The sequence below is a fragment of the Podarcis bocagei genome (genome assembly GCF_964188305.1).
Source record: "Podarcis bocagei genome assembly, chromosome: 1".
Classification (NCBI taxonomy): domain Eukaryota; kingdom Metazoa; phylum Chordata; class Lepidosauria; order Squamata; family Lacertidae; genus Podarcis; species Podarcis bocagei.
The window spans coordinates 31092251-31111047 of record NC_138125.1 but is presented as its reverse complement, the minus strand read 5'-3'; the positions used below and the strand labels follow the sequence as shown (position 1 = coordinate 31111047).

Here is an 18797-nt window from a genome sequence, read left to right as displayed (position 1 = left end):
AGGGAAATGTCACCCAGTGACAGGGGAGAAAAACTTGGAAATGGGAGTGTGTGTGTTTTTCTTGAGCACTTGCCTGTCCCCTGCACCCAGTTCATGACAGAGCTGAAATTGGTCTGCTACACAACTGGCCTTCACCTGCTGAATTGGGACCCACAGTTTTGTTAAGCCCAAGTCAGAGATGGGCCACACCAGTGGCACTCTTTCCCCCATTCTGCATACCCATTTTGTAAATGTGTGAGGAGGCTTTTTTGTGTCTCTCTTCCTCTGGTTTTCAGAACATATGAGATAGAGAAAAGATTGTATGAAGACAGACACACGAGGGATTTTTTTTAAGGCCCAATGTTTCAGATTAGGACTAAAGGGGATTGTTTGAGCACCAAGAGAAAGCGCAGTGAAGACAATAATTTATAGAGAAATGGATACATGAGGTTAAAAATGGGCCCAGCATTTCAAATTGGGACAGAAGCGGGGATCATTAGAATATCCATAGACAGTGTGTGTGAGGGAGAGAGATATAGAGAAAGGCACATGAGGTAGTGAAAATTAAAAATGGGTCCAATATTTCAGGCTGGGACTAAAGGCAGGGCTGAAACTGTTACAAACTGTTTCACGGTTCTACGTCATCTCGGAAGACGTGCTTCAGCTTGCACCATCTAGAGGCCTTGCTGGAATACTGTCTGGCAGCTGGCAGCTGTTATTCCAACTGAGACCATGGTCTCCTTGACATAGTTATTGCTGTTCTTTTTCAAGTAGTGTCTGCCTGAAAGGGCTGGAATGACGCAGTTAATCTCTCTCACTTGCATGCACACACCTTCCTGTGACAGCTGATTCACTCCAGTTGCAACTCCTGGGCTAGAATTTGGCAGCTGACGAATGTTTGCTTGGTACCAATTTTATTGCGGAGTCTGGCCTTGGACTTTTACTCCACCTCATTACAGCAAGTATAATCAGTTTACATTGGTGATGGAAAATGCCTAGATTAAACCAGTATATATCATTCTTGCTGTCTCACAAAAAAAATAATTGTGCGGTAGTTGGTGTTTCAGGAAGCAGCAGCCTTTCAGAGCATGCGTGAAGACAGAAGATGATAACTTCATTCTGCATTTACTCTCACAGGCATTTCAAAGCAGAACCAATAACTGAGCATGCTTCCTTTTCTCCCTGCTAGGTAGATGCGGAGCAATACTATGGGGAGCTAGAAGAGAAATTGACAGATGAATTTAATGCGGAGCGGAGCCGGATTGCACTAAAGCGCCTCGACATGGCTTTTGTCACATTTCAGGATGAGAGGATGACAGCCACGTGAGTGTTCCCTGCTACTACTAATTTCTCTAGGAGTTTGTTCACACTGAACGTCTTAACTTGCACCGTATTTGAGGTCAGAAAAGATTATCTCCAAGGGGAACATTAGGAATATAGGAAACTGCCTTATACAGAGGCCATCTGACCCTTATACATTGGCCCATCTGACTCAGTATTGGCTGGCTGGCTGCTGTTTTCCAGGGTTTGGGGCAGCGATCTCTCCCAGCCCTATTGGAGATGCCAGGGATTGAACCTGGGACCTTCTGCATCATCATCATTTATTACTTATACCCTGCCCATCTGGCCGGGCCTCCCCATCTACTCTGGGTGGCTTCCAACAGGATATTAAAAACACAATAAAAACATCAAACATTAAAAAACTTCCCTAAACAGGGCTGCCTTCAGATGTCTTCTAAATGTCAGAAAGTTGTTTATTTCTTTGACATCTGGTGGGAGGGTGTTCCACAGGGCAGGCGCCACTATCAAGGGTATTGGACCACCCTCCTCCAACTGTTGCCTCTTCTCTCCCCCAGTATTCTGAAGGATTACAGCCGTGTCTGGTGTCGCAAGCATCCACAACAGTCTTCTGTTACCACAGTGGTGAAATCCCATTGCTGGGGAGTCAGCTATGCCCCCGCTCCCAACGACATCATCTGGTAAGTTCCCATGCTTCTGCCATCTTGGTTTTCAAGGGAGCATCAAGGCAAGGAGCAAGTTCAACATGTTGAAATTTTAAGATTCCGTGTTATACTTTTGGGTGTTTCGAGACTAGCAAATCCACCACTTTAAACCCTAGGCCAGCCTTCTCCAACCTAGTGCCCCCAATATGTTTTAGAAAGCATCTGTCAGCCCCATCCAGCACAGCATCAGGTTACGGGAGGCTGGCCTGGGCAGTGACATCAGGCAGAAAAGAGAGAGAGATGTAAATGTTCCTTTGGGTACTGATGTTGAAATATGCTGGTGAGTCCAGAGAGTGTTTGGTTATTCTGGTGCTTTTTTGTAGCCACTGTTAAAAATTCACTACATAAAAATTCAGCAAAATTGAGAAAACGGTAATTGAGGCAACTAACATTACATACTGAAATGAATCCCTAGGGAAATTATTATTTGTTATTATTTATTATATCTGTATACCACCCTTCATCTGAAGATCACAGGGCAGTTCACAACATAAAAATACAAAATGAGAATAGCCTAACTTCTGTAATCTGTGCTCTGGTAAGCTGTAGGTGGATCCATTAGACTCCAAGGGCAGACCATCCTAATAGTTCTGCCACCTCTGCAGAGGGTAAAAGGTGCCAAAAGCCTAAATCTCAGCAGGAAGTGATCTGACCATGACAAGGGACTGATGTCAGTATCTCCCACTTTTGGATCACCTTCTTCCTACCCAGTTGAGAAAACAAGGTTCAGAGTGTGGCCTGCCACATGCGTTGGGCCAGTGACATGTTGGGACAGCCCCATGGTCCTTATGGCAGCCATGGAGTCCTGAGCTACCCCGCAGCCAGTGCCTCAGGGAGATTTGGCTGAGTACAACTATACCTTCAAAGCACATTTCCCCCCTCAGGGCACTGCAGTTCATTCCTCAGGGTTAAAATTCCCAGCAAGCCTTCCCAAACTACAATGCTGATAATTCTTTGAGCAACAAAATTGTTGTTGTTGTTGTGTTGTTGTTGTTGTAGTACCACCCTCTACCCATAGATCTCAGGGCAATTCACAATGAAATGTGCTTTGAATGTGTACGCAGTCATAGAGGAGAACGTTGGAATTCAGACACATTCATGTGGCAGAAGGCAGACTTTTTAATATATTTCCACAGGGAAAGTTATGTTACTCTGCATTGCAACAAAAACAACAGTTTTGTGGTGCCCAAAAGACTAACCAATTTATTGCAGCATTAGCTTTTACAGACCACATTCCAGTTCACCAGTTGCATGAAGAATAATCCTCAAGTGCATGTATATACATAGTTGATTGGGGAATTGTAAGCAATGAGGTCAGTGTCTGTGATTTTTGCATTTTATTTCCCTCCGATCTCACTGCTTACTACCCTTCCATGTGTAGATATACCTGCAACTAGGGCTTACACCGCACGCAACTGATGAACTGGACTCGAGCCCACAAAAGCGTAGGCCGCAATTGATTTCTTACTGCACCTTAGAATCTTAGCTGTTTTTGTATAGTTGCTTGTGGAAGAACTGGGTGAAACAATAGCACCATCTGCTGACTCCAATTAATACACTACACAAAGGTGGTGTGAAAACTGTTCTCAAGGATATTGACAGGATTTTTGTAGCTTTCGCAATGACCAAAGAAAACTGCCTTATACTGAGTCCATCTACTCAGTTTTGTCTCTACTGACTGGGAGTTTCTCCTAACCTTACCTGGAGACACCAGAGATTGAGCCTTGGATCTTTTGCATGAAAAGCAGATGCTAAATCACTTGAGTTATGGCCCTTCTCCTTGGCCACCTAACAGACCTATCTGGCTGAAGTGAGTATTCATCTGTAGATGCTTCCAAACATCTGCATAATCCAGCAAAAACCATGCTTTTGTAGGTACAGTGTGCCACTGATTGGTCATCCACAAAGCAAATAATCCTCAAGCCAGTGTTACCTTTTTAAAACAATCACTAATTTCAGCAGCCAGCATGTTGCAAACAACTTCAAACACTTTGCGCACAATCAGTATATTCCTAGTTAGATATTAAGATTTATGCAGAAGTCCTAAACCCCAAAAGTGAGGGCAAGAGTGTTATTATGAGATGGGAACTTCTTAACTCCGCCTTCACTAACCTGGTGCCCTCCATGTGTTTCGGTCTGCAGTCGTGCTGGCTGGGGCTGATGGGAGTTGTGGTCTTAACACATCTGGAAGGCTGTTGTCACCTCTTGGCCGGCTGCCTTCCCTGCACTCCGCATGCTCCTCATGCTTTCTTTCTTGTAGGGAGAACTTATCCGTCAGCGGTGCTTCGTGGTGGGTGCGATTTGTCGTGCTCAACATCTGCCTCTTCATCCTCCTCTTCTTCCTCACCACACCAGCCATCATTGTCAACACCATGGACATGTTCAACGTCACGCAGCCTGTGGAGAGCCTCAAGGTGCGCACTGCCGTCCCCTGTGGGGTTCTTCCTTATTGGGACTAGAGCCCAGCTATGGGGAGGGTAACATTCCCATTCCCTGCTTTTCAGGGCTTGCCCATTCCATGCCCATCCACCCCCAAAAGAGAAGCATATACCGTATTTTTCGCTCTATAACACGCACCCGGCCATAACACGCACGTAGTTTTTAGAGGAGGGAAATCCGTAGGCATGCCACCCGTAGGCATTCCCTCCATAACACGCACAGACATTTCCCCTTACTTTCTAGGAGGAAAAAAGTGAGTGTTATGGTGCAAAAAATACGGTACCTGTGAAAGCATTGGACAGGGAATAAAATCTCTGCCTAGTGTCCTGATAATGGAGCCTTTAGCACTGCTCTGCCCAGGGCAGCCAGACTGCTCTGTGCTCTGTGCTATGGCACTTGCTATCTTCATCTTTGATCTTCAAATGCATCCCGATACTGAATAGGTTGTTGCACCGAAGGTAGAATGACACAGGTGATCCTCTGATTTAGAGAAGGAGCTGTGACAGAAATCTCCCAGCACAGAACAGCCATTCATCCTTTTTTGCCTTTGATGTGGTGTTGTTTTTCCCCCAAGCCACACTTACAGTCAGTGACCGAATTAGCAGCAATGAGAGGGAACCTATCAAGGAGAAGTTGTATTCTTTTAGTCCTGTTCCCAGGATGCGGCAGGGAGAGAAGCTGCTGGATTCTCAGTAAAAGTATTAAGTAATATTATTCCTCCTTTCTATCTCATTTCCCAGAATCCTATTGTCACCCAGTTCTTCCCCACACTGCTGCTCTGGGCTTTCTCAGTGTTCCTGCCTTTCATTGTGTACTACTCTGCTTTCTTCGAATCACACTGGACAAGGTAACTCATATCCTTACACCCACAACTTTTAAAATGGTTTTATGCTAGAAACACACCCCAGGGGTTAGATTTTGTTGCGTTACGCATTTTCAGAGTTTCTCTGGGGGTCTACCTGGCTGTGACAGTAACAGTCAGTAAAATTCATTGCTGAATCTGGGAATCCTTTTATCTGGTTGTTTTAATAGCATGGTTTCCCAAGTTAAAAGAAAAAAACCTGGTAAACCCTAAAAGAACCCCATGCTTTATTTTATTTATTCATACTGGAGCAAAAGGGTTTGTAACTCTCATTATTGTTGTTGTTATTTATTACATTGAGGCACTGCCTTTATCTCAAGGTGGGGTACATGTTTCTCCTCCTCCTCCTCCCTATTTCATCACAACAACCCTGCGAGGTAGGTTAGGCTGAGAGGCGGTGACTGGCCCCAGGTCATTCAGTGAGCTTCATGGCTGAGTGGGGATTTGAAGCCTGGCCTTCAAGGTCCTATTCCAACACTATAACCATTATGCCATACACAATGTATGCTGCTTTATTTAAATAAGATTTTATTAAGGCTTTTCATAATACAATACTAGAAAAAACAAACTAAACAAAAACCAAAAAAAGAAAAATGCAAAGTCCTCATCAAAACCTCCAAGTGTGTTTCAGTGACATTCTGTGATATTTATTGCTGAATCTGAGGATGTTTTTATCAGGTTGCTTTAGTAGTATCATTTTGGGAGTTTTACTACAAAATTCTAACCTAGCTCCTGTTACGTTGCTGATTGTCTCTCCCCATGAGATAAATATGGTGGGATAAATATGTGTTGTTGTTGTTGTTCCCTTTTAGGTCAAATGAGAATCAGCTCACAATGCACAAGTGTTATTTTTTCCTGGTGTTTATGGTTATCATCCTGCCCTCACTTGGATTGACCAGGTACAAAGCAACTTGCAGATGTTAAAACACAAATCGTTCTTCCTTTGTTCAGGCCTTTTGTGAAGCCTCTTGGAGGCCTTTTGTTTGCAGATTGAATGCATGCTTCCTGTCTCACAGAACACACTGCCGTTCAGCCCCCCTCTGATAGGGAGACCAGCAGTTCTGAATAAGTAGTTGGCAAGATTTAAAGCCAGAAGTGAATCAGCAGCACTTGAGATTTGGGGGAGATCTGCACAAGTGTGTTTTCCATGTGGTAGCTCAAATTACCACATAAAACCTTGTTTTTTAAGTGATTTGCTGATATTAAGCTTACTGTCATATATAAGGAAGGTAAATTGAATCCACTCCTTTCAAAAGAGAAAATTAAGCTCACTTTAGAGGTAAATTTATTTAGGATTGAGACTTGACTTGGCACTCCGTTCTTCCTTTCTAAAGCAAAATAAATGCTTTCTCGGGCATTGTGATTTGCATGAGGAAGTAGAGACAACGTAGTAGGTGGTATTTCACGATTTCAGTCTTTATCTGTATAAGAGGGCAGTGTGTATGAAGGTCCGGAGAGGGGCAAATCACAGGGGCCTTGGGGCTACACAACAAAAATCCTAAAGGCGACACCAGCAGCGGCTGTGGTGGTGGAGCAGAGCCTCCCCTCCCCCCCCCCCCAGCACCAGCATCGCTATAGCTTCCATGTACAGGCTAGGGCCAAGTGCCGCTGAAGTTGGGAATGCACAGACACACTGGTGAAGCTGGCATGGTGGTCCTGCTGGCATAGCCCCAACCTTTAGTAGGCTAGACTAGTGGCCTGGGGGCCCTGCATAAGTTTCCTTGCAAAGGAATAAGCCTCTGTTGCATTCTTGCTCTCTGTTCTCCTTCCCCAGTTTGGACCTCTTCTTCCGCTGGCTCTTTGACACCCACTTTGTGGATCAGGCAGAGATCAAGTTTCAGTGAGTATTGCTCAGAACTGTGTGTGGGAGACAAAGAGGGCTCACCAGTTCTGCTGGCAGGATGGGTGCCCTTTTTTGTGTTTATGAGGTACGTCACGAGCATGTGTGGCCTTGGTTCTCAGCAAAGGTTTCTGGAAGTGCCACTTTCTCCTGGTCTGTTTAGAGCATCTCTCTCCTCTCACTCCTCCGCCCCTGGTTTCTTCCCACCTAGGTGTGTTTTCCTGCCCGACAACGGTGCTTTCTTTGTCAACTATGTTGTCACCTCCAGCCTGATTGGGACAGCCATGGAGTTGCTGCGCATCCCTGGACTCATTGTCTATGCCACGCGGCTCTGCTTTGCCAAGTCTGAACCGGAGCGGCTCCACATCAAGCGGGTTTGCGGTTTCGTTACTTTCTCACTCACACTCAGCCGCATGCCGTCCTGTCTTAGGACCAGAAGGCTGTTCTCTTGGCACTTCTGTGTTTTGTGACTCTCTGGGATTCCCTCTTGTTATGTTTTGTTCTGAAGCAACTCTGTCCTGTAAGGGTGTGGAAATGCCACCCACCCCCAACCAAAAAACTCACAAATGGCCAGGCTTGAGGTTCAGCTTCTCCAAAGGTTTATGAGAAACATCAACTTAGGGCAAGCTTCAGTCCTGGAGATTTATTAGTCTCCAGGATTATATATATATTCTATGTGTTCCAGCTGCATACTATGCAGTGTGTGAGTGAGAACAAAATTTCACTTCTTGAGAAGCTTATCTTCCTCTTTTCACAGAAGGGCACTTGCCTGTGAATTGTTGTTGCAGATATAATATTGGAAAACAAGGACAGCAATCTTGGGAGAAGGGTTCCATTGGCCCAGGTTCTTATGGAGCAGGAATCTCATGAAAGTCAAGCTGTATTTGGGAGTTCACTGTCATGATATTTATCATGCAAGGGGCAAAGAGAGAGTTGAACTTGCTGGACCCACCTCTTTTACTGTGTCACCATCTGCTGGCCTCCACTGCCTTCCACACTTTGGGGGAGGGAGAAGGTTTGAAGTGGGATCTACACATGTCTAGGCTCCCTGTGTGCACAACCCTGCCTATACAATCCTGGTTGTGTATTATGCTAAATAATGTAGGGAATCTCCCCTACTTTAGACTTCCTCCTCCTGTGAGTGGAGGGTGGTGTGGCTGGGCAGCGGAGATGCAGCACAGAGGCCCTTAACATAATTTCAATCACATGAGTATTAGACACCCAAAGAGGGCTTCTGATGGGCCCAGAGCAGACAATGCTTAACGCATTGACCATGGTTAGCACTGTTGCCTAAACACTGCTTAACATCCCAAAGAAACATTGAAACCATGATGTAGCTTGTAAAGGGCATACCTAAGGAGATGTTAGCAAAACCTGATTGTTGCTTTGCAGGCAAGAGAAGCTCAGGAGGCAGGGAAGCTGCCTCAACAGCAGTTTTCTCTGTGCAGGCCAATGCAGTGGGTTTGCAACCTATTTCAATCATGATTTTGCATCCTAGTTTGTGGCCAATACTTAACCATGGTTTAGGTACATAGATGTAATGCTTAACCGTAGCTAAGGGAAACAAATCATATTGGCTCAAGGCTTTTAAGTGTGCTAACCCAGCCAACAAGTGTTCTTTTAGCTCTCCTCATGATGAAGTAGAAGACAACAGGATAAATGTGCTGCTGTGTTTTCCTTAGAACCAAGCTTATGAGTTCCAGTTTGGATTGGAGTATGCCTGGACCTGCTGTATATTTGCTGTTGTCATGACCTATAGCATCACCTGCCCCATTATTGTCCCCTTTGGTAAGTATCTCTGCCAGCCCCCCAAAGTTCCTGTCCTTGTCTAGTCACTTGAGAAAATCAATATCCTAGTCAGATTTCAGGATGCATGGGGAAGGATATGGGGGGTAGAGATGGGGCTGCTGGGCAGGGCAGCTGCTGAAGTTTGCCTAATAGGATTCAGGGCAAAACGTGGGGCTCTGCTACCATGCAGTTGCATTTCACAGCTAAAAGCAGCCTTACCAAAATCCACATGGCTGCACTCCAATCCACTGGGCAAACACTGGGCTGCCATACGTTCTACATTTAAAAACTGCAGATCAGGAGTAGCCAATATGGTGCCCTTCAAATGATGTTGGACTCCAACTCTCATCTTCCCCAGTCGGGGATGATGGGAGTAATCCAACAGCATCTGAAGGGCACCATAATGCCTACTCCTGTCTTAGATGTTTTTATGCATTTGTGCTCAAGGCTGTAGCCTTGACACAAGAGGAAGGACCATACCTTAGTGGTAGAGCATGTGCTTTGCACACACAGAATCCCACACTCAGTCTCTGGGAAACTCATTCTGAGACTTTGTAGAGCTGAAATCAATTGGTAGAGACAATACTGAGCCAATTAGTGTAGATGCTGCTGCTCTGAATCAGTTATAAGGCAGCTTCCTGTGTTCTTCTACCAACACACACACCAAGATATTCCAGGCTCCTCTGAATTATTAGTGTTCTGGGTTTGGTTTGGTTTGGTTTGGTTTGGTTTGGTTTGGTTTGGTTTGGTTTTAATAAAAAGCAAATCTCTAGCTCAGGGTTTCCCAAACTTGGGTCTCCAGTTGTTTTTGGACCACAATTCCAATCATCCCTGACCATTGGTCCTGCTAACTAAGGATGATGGGAGTTGTAGTCCAACAGCAGCTGGAGGCTCTGTGTAAATAATGTAATAATGTGTAAATAATGCATATTAAGCTACATTTATTTAGGTTTTAGCTCTTTCACATTGAATTATAATGCCCCATTCCCAAAGTACACTTTCTGGACAGAAAATGACTATGGGCTTGTACTTTGCCCGGTGTACAGGATTTGTATTCCATTCTGCCCAGTACTCCTGGCTGCCAGCAACTCTCAACGGTCACAGGCAGAGGTCTTTCCCAGCCCAGCTACCTGGAATCCTTTTTTAACAGAAGAAGCCAGGGATTGAATCTGAGGCCTCCTGCATGCAGAGCATGTGTCCCACTACTAGCTAAGCTGTAGCCTCTCCCACTGAATCGTCTGCTGCAAAATCTCTTGACCAAGCCCCTTATCTTCTTGCCTACCGGCATCTCCTTTGACCACTCCTTGTCCTTTTGCTCCCAGGTTTGCTGTATATGCTGCTGAAGCACATGGTTGACCGCTACAACATTTACTATGTCTACATCCCCACCAAACTGAACCAGCGCATCCACACGGCAGCTGTGAGCCAAGTGGTGGTAGCTCCCATCCTCTGCATGTTCTGGCTGCTCTTCTTCTCCGTCATCCGACTAGGTAGGCAAGGGCTGCCATCAAGCATACCCTGAGCTGAACCTCCTTACTCTAGGGGCTGGTTGACATTTATTTAGGAAAGGTTGAGTAGTATCCAGACTGAGCACATCCATTTACCCCCAGGAAGTTGCTTTGAATGTTGTGTTGGCTGGGGCTGGTGAGTCCAATAACATCTAAAGGGCCACAGATTCACCACTGGTGATTCAGAGAGCCCTCATCCAGATATGACAGGCCTTGCTCCTTACAAAAGCGGGTTTGGGTCTCAGGAGTTGTAGACTACTTTAAATTGTAGGCAGAGAAAGCAGTGGCACCTAATGTCATTTCCTGGTCTGTCAACACTGTAGGCTCCATCAGACCCATCACCATTTTCACCTGCGTGGTCCTTGTCTCCTGCATCCTTTCTTCCTTCTTTGGCCTTTGTCTGAAGAAGCTGCATCCAAGGAAGCCCTCCAGTTACCAGGTAAGAAAGGCAAGAATGTGCCCAGTTTACTGTGTGCTGTTTCTTACATTTGCTCATGACCACTTGTCACCTGAGCTACATGAAGAAAATCCAAGCATGGGGAGATGGTTACCACAATATTATTTACGATGCATGTACACACTTCTCAGACTAGCATGTTCCACCCACAACCACTTTTAAAATGTTGCGCTACATACATTTGCTTTGAAATGGATGGATGCGTGCACCTTTTACCAAAAAGGTGAAATGCTTGTCAGATCTACTTTAGAAAATACATATAGAGAATTGGATGCCTCGGAACACATTCTGAATGGAGGAGTTTATCTTCGGTACCAGAACTGATCTCACAGTCCTGTCAGACTAAAGTCTGGTCCTGGTTAGCATTCTTGGTTTCAGCAGCCAAATTTAGTCAGGGAAAGTTGTTTTGTTGCTGTTGTTAAGAGTCAGGAAACCCTTGCTGATACACCACAAACCAGGCAGAGATGTACTAGTAGACCTCGACTGACCTCTGCCCCACCCCTTCTGTCAAATGACACAAACACAACATACGAGTACGCAGAATACCGGGGAGGGGGGGGAATCAACTCTCAAATGCTGACCAAAAGAATATAGTTCTGTCAAGCAGGTTTGGATACTGTAGGTGAAGCTGTCTAATCTTGGAAGAATTATGTATGTGCTTATTGAATCCTGATGACTCCAATAAGGAATTGCATAGGACTTCAGAGTATCAGCGAGAAAACAGAAAAAGAAATGCTGCTGCAAGTCTTGCTGATATTTTACATTGTGTGTCTTTGTTACTACTGGGTACCCCTTTTATGGTTTCCTGGTTATTTGGGGCATTCGTTCTCCCTCTTTATGGTTGCATTATTCTTCAGTGTTACATTTTTGTACCTCAAAAGGCACTATAATACACTGAGTCACACAACTATTTTTCACTTCCCCACAATCTTAGTAATTTCCCTTGAATAGCCTGAAAACAAAGAGAAGTGCATTCTCAAGAGTGTAGTGACAGCTCATTTTGTGCCTTTTAGGTTTGTATTCCACTTTTTCTCCAAGCAGCATGTGTGCTGTATGGTCCATTTTGTCTTCACAATAATTTTGTGAGGCGTTTTAGCCCATCTCTTTGTGAATGAGTGGATATTTGACCCAGGGGTCTCCCTAGTCTAAGTTCAGTAGTATATCCCCTTACATGAGGGTGTTTTCACAAGGCGTCCACCTCAAAAGTAGCCATGATCTATTGACCTACAGCAGGGATGGAGAGGTTTTGACCCTCCCATTGGTTCCAGCCAGATAATAGGAAATGTAGTCCAACAAGATATGGAGGGCTCCAAGTTTGTAACACTTGCTTTTGGGAGAATCACCATTTTGGGAGCTACGGGTCGAGCATCAATCCTTGTTTTTCTATCCCTCACCCAACTTTATTCTCCTCTCCACCTGCAAGCAGATGTCTGAACAATCTGAAGGTGCCTTCAACGATACAGAAAGGAGCAGCATTTCTTCAACCCCCAATTCAAATGTAAGTATATCTTCCATTTCCTGTATGCCTCCCTTACTGGCCTTGCACACTTGCTTGCAATGTCCCGGTTCCCTCGTGCAGACTGGCAAGGTCCACGTGCCAGCGTTTCTGCAGTCACTATCCTTTCACAAAAGGGAAGAGTTACAGGAGAAATTTGTCTTTTCAGCAAGATGCAAAGCAAAGGACCTCGGAATTGTAACTTCCTTGCTCTTTGTGTTGTAGATGTTTGTGGCTACAGTGCTTCAGGAGCCAGAACTAAGCCTAACGCCAGCAGCCTCCCCAGCTCACCAGTCTTACGGCACCATGGGCAGCCGCCTGGAGCAAGCCGAGAACATGGAGGAGGGAGGCCTGCAGAGCTTTGAAACAGAGCTGGAGAGCACGGAGGGTGAATACAGAACCGGGCCGGTGCTGGATGACCAAACCCGCTATCATTGACCACCTGCTCTCAGAGTGACGAGACAGACCAGAGAAACATTTTGAGTATTAAGAGTGCCGGAGGGGAAGCATTATGTCCCAAGGCCTAGATTGCTCTGAGTTGCCATATCAGTCCTGCTGTAAACCAGTTTTGAGCAAAGGTCTGGCTTTGCTACTTAGGCCAGAACCACTCGGGCTGATGCACAATGGGCCTTCAGTGCTGCAGTTCTCTTGGCCACAGTGTTGGGATGGCAGCTCAACTCTCCAGCAGAGATGTAACGAACAGGGAGGTTCTGCATAGGCAGTGTTACTTCAGTTTTTTACTCCCAGCTGTTTAACAGCAGCATGTTCCACATGTTGCCTCTCATCCTTCTGCTCCAGGGCTACAGACTGCCATTGCTTGACTCTTTTTGTGTCTTCTGACAAATCTTCCCTTCTCTCCGTTGCCCCAGTTGGTCTCCCTCACCTTCCACTATTTTTGCTTTTCATTTATATTCTTTTCTTGGTAGAGGAAGATGTTTCTCTATTGGGGGCAGCCTTCTCTGCTCAGACCAGCAGGAGCAAGAGACTGTCTGGATTTAAATAGCATCATGCGCCCAGTAGCTACAAACCCGTCTATAAAACATTTGGGTGCGGGTGTGTGGAGTAGAGAGCAGAATGGTGACTCCCGAGACACATTCAAGTTGACTGCACAGCCCGGTGTAATGCATTTGTTGCAGAAGCAAACTCCCAATTGTTTCCTGAGTGCAAGAGGGGCATTTGCAAAAGACAGGTGCTTTAGCTGCTTCATTTTTTATATGCCCATTTGTTGCTTCTGCGGTTGTTGCTTTTGCCCAAATTCACTGCCTCTGAAAAAAGACTTTCTTTCTCAGTGTGGCCTAAGTGACAGGCCTGACTTGTCTCTGTTTTTCTAGGTTTGACTGGTTGTGTGCTTTATGCCCAGAATAATGGCCATGTTCGGATTTTTGCTTACCTTTTTTCCAACCGTGTTGGAAACTGCCTGGTTCCTTGTTTGAAGGCAAACTTGAAGGTGGGGTGGGGTGGGGGTGATGAATGAGATTGTGTAGAAGCTGAGCCCAAACCAGACAGGACAGCGGCAGAGCTGTGTGTATAAATCCAGATCTGATGCAAACCCCTAGAAACCAGGGGTAGAGTCAAACTTTTAAGGCAAAAGGAGAGCATGTGTGGGAGAGGAGCTAAACGAGCAGCTAGTGCCCTGATTAGGGGGCTAGATAACTTTCTGCAGGGGGTTGAGCCCTGGGGAGGGTTACGGGTTTGGTACACATCACTCATATGCCCCTTGTGCTCCATAAATTGGATCTCCACACCTGCTTGACTTTCAGCATCTTCATTACAGATCCAAGTTTAAACATATGGTTATGTCACAATCACAGCTAATTTGGCACTGGCTTGAGAGCTGGGTGGGATGGCAGGCAGGCAGTGGGGACATCTCGACCCTTCTGTGACAATAACCCATTTGTACACCAGCATGTTCTAAGCTGCCAGTGCACAAGCTGCATGATATCACAGGCCCAAACCTGGCCAGCCCCCTTGCTTCCAAATGATAGGGGTGCCTGCCAGGATAGACTTGTGCATGGGAATGACTCCATTTTACTTCGAAACCTCCACTGTTATATAGGACTTTCTCTGGCTCAACTGCATTATATACTAGCCCATTAGATCAGTGCTTCACCATCATTCATGTCCATAGAACATGAGACTCTTAATCTATGATTCTGCAAAGTCCCTAGGAGTAATGGAGTGAGATTTCTCTCGTGGGCTGCTGTGCTCAGAACCTGGGATGAGGCTGTCCAAATTTTTTTACTTAGGAGCTAAGTAAAAGCCGCAAGAGAGCAAGCAGGAAGGAGAAGTATTAGGTGATGTGCATACAAATCAGAATTGCCATGCCTTTTTTCTAGCAGGACTCCTGTGCGCTGAATTACTGCCTGTCTCATAGCTCTTAAGCGGGTGAAACTTTCCTAGCATGCTGGTGCTGTAATTGGGAAAGTTGTTCCCAAGCTACTCTGTCGCTGTTATAAGAGGTTTGCCTCTTAGATTTCTGCTGTCCATGCAACTGTCAAAAGGCATAGTAGGTGTCAGGAGAGAAGGTAGAAGAAGCCCTGTTTCCATCTTCAAGGCCTGTTTTGAACAAGGCAGATCTAGGTTGCCCACTGCTGTTTGAGAAACAGAAAAAGCACCTTGCAATTATAGCTAAATATTTATATTAGAAGCTTACCTGCAATTACTATCCAGGAAGTAAATCCCATTAAAAGCAGTGGGAATTATGCCCAGGTAAATCTGCTTCCCAGAATTTCCTTTTCTTAGCTGAAGATCATTCATACACCTTGCCACAGATAAAAATGCCTATAACACGGCATTCCTTCTAATATATAGAGGCTGCATAGGGACTTCATAGAGTAAGTCTCCATTCCTGCCCCCATGAAGCAAAAGCCCAGCATCAGAGGCAGCACAAAGGCTTGGCTACATCTGTGTCTCTAGGGTGAGCTGCCCACTTGTTTCTTGCTTAGTTACTCACCTGTATGTAAGAAAGGCAAACTAAATAGAGTAGCCTAATGCAAATGAGGAAGGACAGTGGCACCTATAAGAGTTGTGCAGCAGCTTAGACCTGCTGAAATCCCTCTTGTGTCCAGATATTAATGGTTGTGGGGCTCTGTCTTCTTTTGCATCTGGCTACCTTAGGACTAGTTAATTAAAAATTGGTCACTCTGGTTTTAGTTCACCCAGAGAGGAAAGCTTAAATGCTTACACCACCACCAGTGCAACAATCTACCGTATTTTTCGCTCTATAAGACGCACCAGACCACAAGACGCACCTAGTTTTTGGAGGAGGAAAACAAGAAAAAAAATATTGTGAATCTCAGAAGCCAGAACAGCAAGAGGGATCGCTGCACAGTGAAAGCAGCAATCCCTCTTGCTGTTCTGGCTTCTGGGATAGCTGCGCAGCCTGCATTCGCTCCATAAGACGCACACACATTTCCCCTTACTTTTTAAGAGGGAAAGAGTCTTATAGAGCAAAAAATACGGTAATTCATGACCACTTCTGCTTGGTGTTTAGTGGAATATGTTGGGAGATCCAACCACAAATTTGCCCTGGTCAACCCTGTAGAGCCTAGAACTCTCTGCTGAGAGGTGGTTTCCAGAGTCTCATGCAGAGTACAAAAAAAATCCCCACCTTCAATGTAAGAATTAACAGGCAAATTATCAGTCGGCTGGTGCGATGAGATACGTCTATTTTGCTGGATGAACACCATGTTGCTTGAGTGTACGTACAGTAAAATACAGTATATTAATGTGTAGTCCCATGTAGAATTTTTTTAATGTGTTTGGCAACCCTGAGATCCTTTTAACTGGGGAGTGAACTTCAACCTTATCTATGCAATACAGATTATCTTTCATTGCTTTAGCTTCTCATGTGCGGCCACGGAAGAGTCTGTAGCGTTATTCTCCACACTGCAGCCTTTTATTATGGAAAGAAAAGGCACCCTTTAAGTTTATTGCCTCAGTGTAGTAGTAAATGCAGCAGCCCAATTTTAGAAGCAGTTTGTGCCATGCACAGTCACCTGCCCACTTTTTAAAAAACAGGCGAAGGAAAAAATGGACATGTTAGTGAACAAGTGATGAAGATACAGGGAGCCATAAAGCAATCTCCAGTTTAACCGAAGAGAGTTAAATTCATTTTTTAAAAAACTGGGTTGTGGATTGTTTAAAAAATAAATAAATGTTTTTTCCAGGGGCTGGAGGTTCGTGGAAGCTGTCCAAAGAGGAAACAAGCACATGCATAAGAGGAATGGTCGGTCTTTCTTGGTGTTTTGAGGTTTCGCAGAAAATTGTGAGACAGTAAATTGTTTTTGCAGACTGTGTCTGCACCTTTTGATGTTGCTTGTGGCCTGCGACTGTATTAGTTATTCTGTTCCAGGAGCCAGTCCTGTCGCCTGTGACAGGTTTCAGAGGCAGAGGGTTGGAATGTTGAGTAATCGTAGCACAGAAGAGGGTGTGTGTGTGTGTGTGTACACACATGGACTAAGTCATGTGGTTACAAAAGAGGACTGGCTGAAATAAAGGCAACACACCACTCTGAAACTGGACTGGTGAGTTCCCATCCTCCAGAAGCTGGCAGGATTGCAAGGCTCCAGCTTTGTGGGTATAAGTTTACAAACCTTTCCTGTACCCTTTGGGGACTATCTGCCTTTAGCAACATTTGGTAATGTACATCGTTGCTCCTAATAATCTCACACACATGTCTGTTGCAGGATGTGTAGTCATATTGTCCCTAAAATAGTAGGGACAAGCAGTAGAGAACTGGTGATTCTGCAAGATCCAGCACCAGCTATGTCAGTGAATAGGGGGCATGAAGAACTGTCTGTCTGCCTTGGTAAGATTGCTTGGCTCATCCTCCAGTGCAGCAGGACTGAGCTAATGACACATCTGAAGCTATGCCCACGTAACTTGGAGGAAGTCCTGCTGACTGCAGTGGAACTTAGCATCTGAGTGAATATGCACAGGGTCAGGCTTCTGGTGTATTAGAGGATAGGGCCTCCTTATCCAAATGAGTCTCTTTCATGTAGTATCAATAGTCAGGCATCTCTATGCTATTATCTGTGCTGGGTTTCTTCAACATTTCCCACAGGTAAGAAATTGGAGCCACTCGAGTCCTCAGAGAAGGGAGCAGCAGGCCCACATCTGCCAGGAGGAGAGGAAAGGTTAATACTTCATTGAACGCTGTGGCTCGTTTCTGAAAGGGGGAAGGTTGTGTATGCCTCACAAACAGGCAGTGAAGTTGAGGTGTGGAACCCCAGAATGTGACTCACCTTAATTCAGCACGAATGCCATCACAGGTTTCTCCCATCCTATTACTGAGTGCCGTATCTGGCTGCATTTGAGGAAGGGGTGGTTGGGTCCAGTGCTGTAGCGTGAGTAAGCGGTTCCTGACTACTCCCTCCTTGGAACCTATGAAATTACCTTTGCCTAGTCACATGCTAATGTAGCAAACCTCGAGGCCTCCTGTCTTAGCCGCTTCTCTTTTATGGAGGCAAAGTGCCTGTGAGTTGGGTATGGTGTCTTTGGGAAGCTCTGGTCTTTTGTCTTTCCCTTGGCTGTTGCCCTCTAGGAATGTGCCAGAGTTATGTATCTTCTTGTGATATTTATTGCTATGACCGTGCCTTGAATAAAGTTACTTCGCCCAGCTGGTGCCTGGGGTTGAGCTGCACATGTTGACGCAGAGTGATGCTAACTCAAAACAGGAGGAGAAGGAGGCCCTTGCCAAGCATATCAGAAACCTGAGAGGTCCCCTTTTGCTTTTGTTCAATGAGAGAGCAAGGTCTTGGGCGTAATGAGAAGGAAAGCTCAAGTAGTTTAGGTGGTGTGATTGCCACCTTCAAATAGCCAAAGGGCTGTCACATGGAAGATGGAACAAGCTTGTTTTCTGCTGCTGCAGAGGGTAGGACCCAAACCAATGGATTCAAACGACAAGAAAGGAGATTCTGCCCAAGCAAGAGAAAGAGCTTTCTGACAGAGCTGTCCAACTCTGGTACAGACTCCCTCAGAAGGTGGTGGACTCTCCTTCCTTGGACGTTTTTAAGCAGAGGTTGGATGGTCATCTGTCAGGGATGCTTCAGTTGTAATTCCTCACATTGCAGGAGGCTGGATAAGATTGCCCCCAGGAGCCCCTCCAACTCTGTATCAAAAACAGTTTAAAACAACTTGAAATCACTAAAATAAGGTGAGTCCTGAAAATATACACCTCAAGTGTCAAAAGGCAGGCTGAAGAGTTGCATCTTCCGCATCCTCCGGAAGCTGTATGATGAAGGTGTTGGACACACCTCTGTGGGAACCGAGCTCTGCAGTTTAGAGGCTGCCACAGAAAGTGCCCTATTCCAAGCTGCCGCTACCCCAAGCCTCTGAGAGCAGAGGAACTCCCAAGAGGGCCCCCGATGGTCTGTAGCAAAGGAGCCTGTCTTTCAGAGTTTGGCCAGTGCATCCCTAGTCAAA

At 45.5% G+C, this 18797-nt stretch overlaps 1 protein-coding gene across 6 annotated transcripts in view; it reads left to right on the top strand.

The window, feature by feature from the left end:
• TMEM63C (transmembrane protein 63C) overlaps positions 1 to 18015 on the top strand; it is a 68218-nt gene extending 50203 nt beyond the window's left edge. For 4 of the 6 annotated variants that reach the window (XM_081172875.1, XM_081172873.1, XM_081172874.1 and 1 more), the window contains 12 exons: positions 1169 to 1302; positions 1836 to 1958; positions 4243 to 4396; positions 5162 to 5268; positions 6096 to 6182; positions 7058 to 7123; positions 7335 to 7497; positions 8806 to 8911; positions 10234 to 10401; positions 10743 to 10858; positions 12300 to 12374; positions 12597 to 18015. In XM_081172875.1, the coding sequence (XP_081029001.1) occupies positions 1169 to 1302; positions 1836 to 1958; positions 4243 to 4396; positions 5162 to 5268; positions 6096 to 6182; positions 7058 to 7123; positions 7335 to 7497; positions 8806 to 8911; positions 10234 to 10401; positions 10743 to 10858; positions 12300 to 12374; positions 12597 to 12809 (1512 nt within the window). In that variant the 3' untranslated portion in view covers positions 12810 to 18015. The remainder of the gene's footprint in view (positions 1 to 1168; positions 1303 to 1835; positions 1959 to 4242; positions 4397 to 5161; positions 5269 to 6095; positions 6183 to 7057; positions 7124 to 7334; positions 7498 to 8805; positions 8912 to 10233; positions 10402 to 10742; positions 10859 to 12299; positions 12375 to 12596) is intronic. The other 2 variants (XM_081172876.1, XM_081172878.1) reach the window with 1 other exon arrangement.
• The last annotated feature ends 782 nt before the right edge of the window (positions 18016 to 18797 follow it).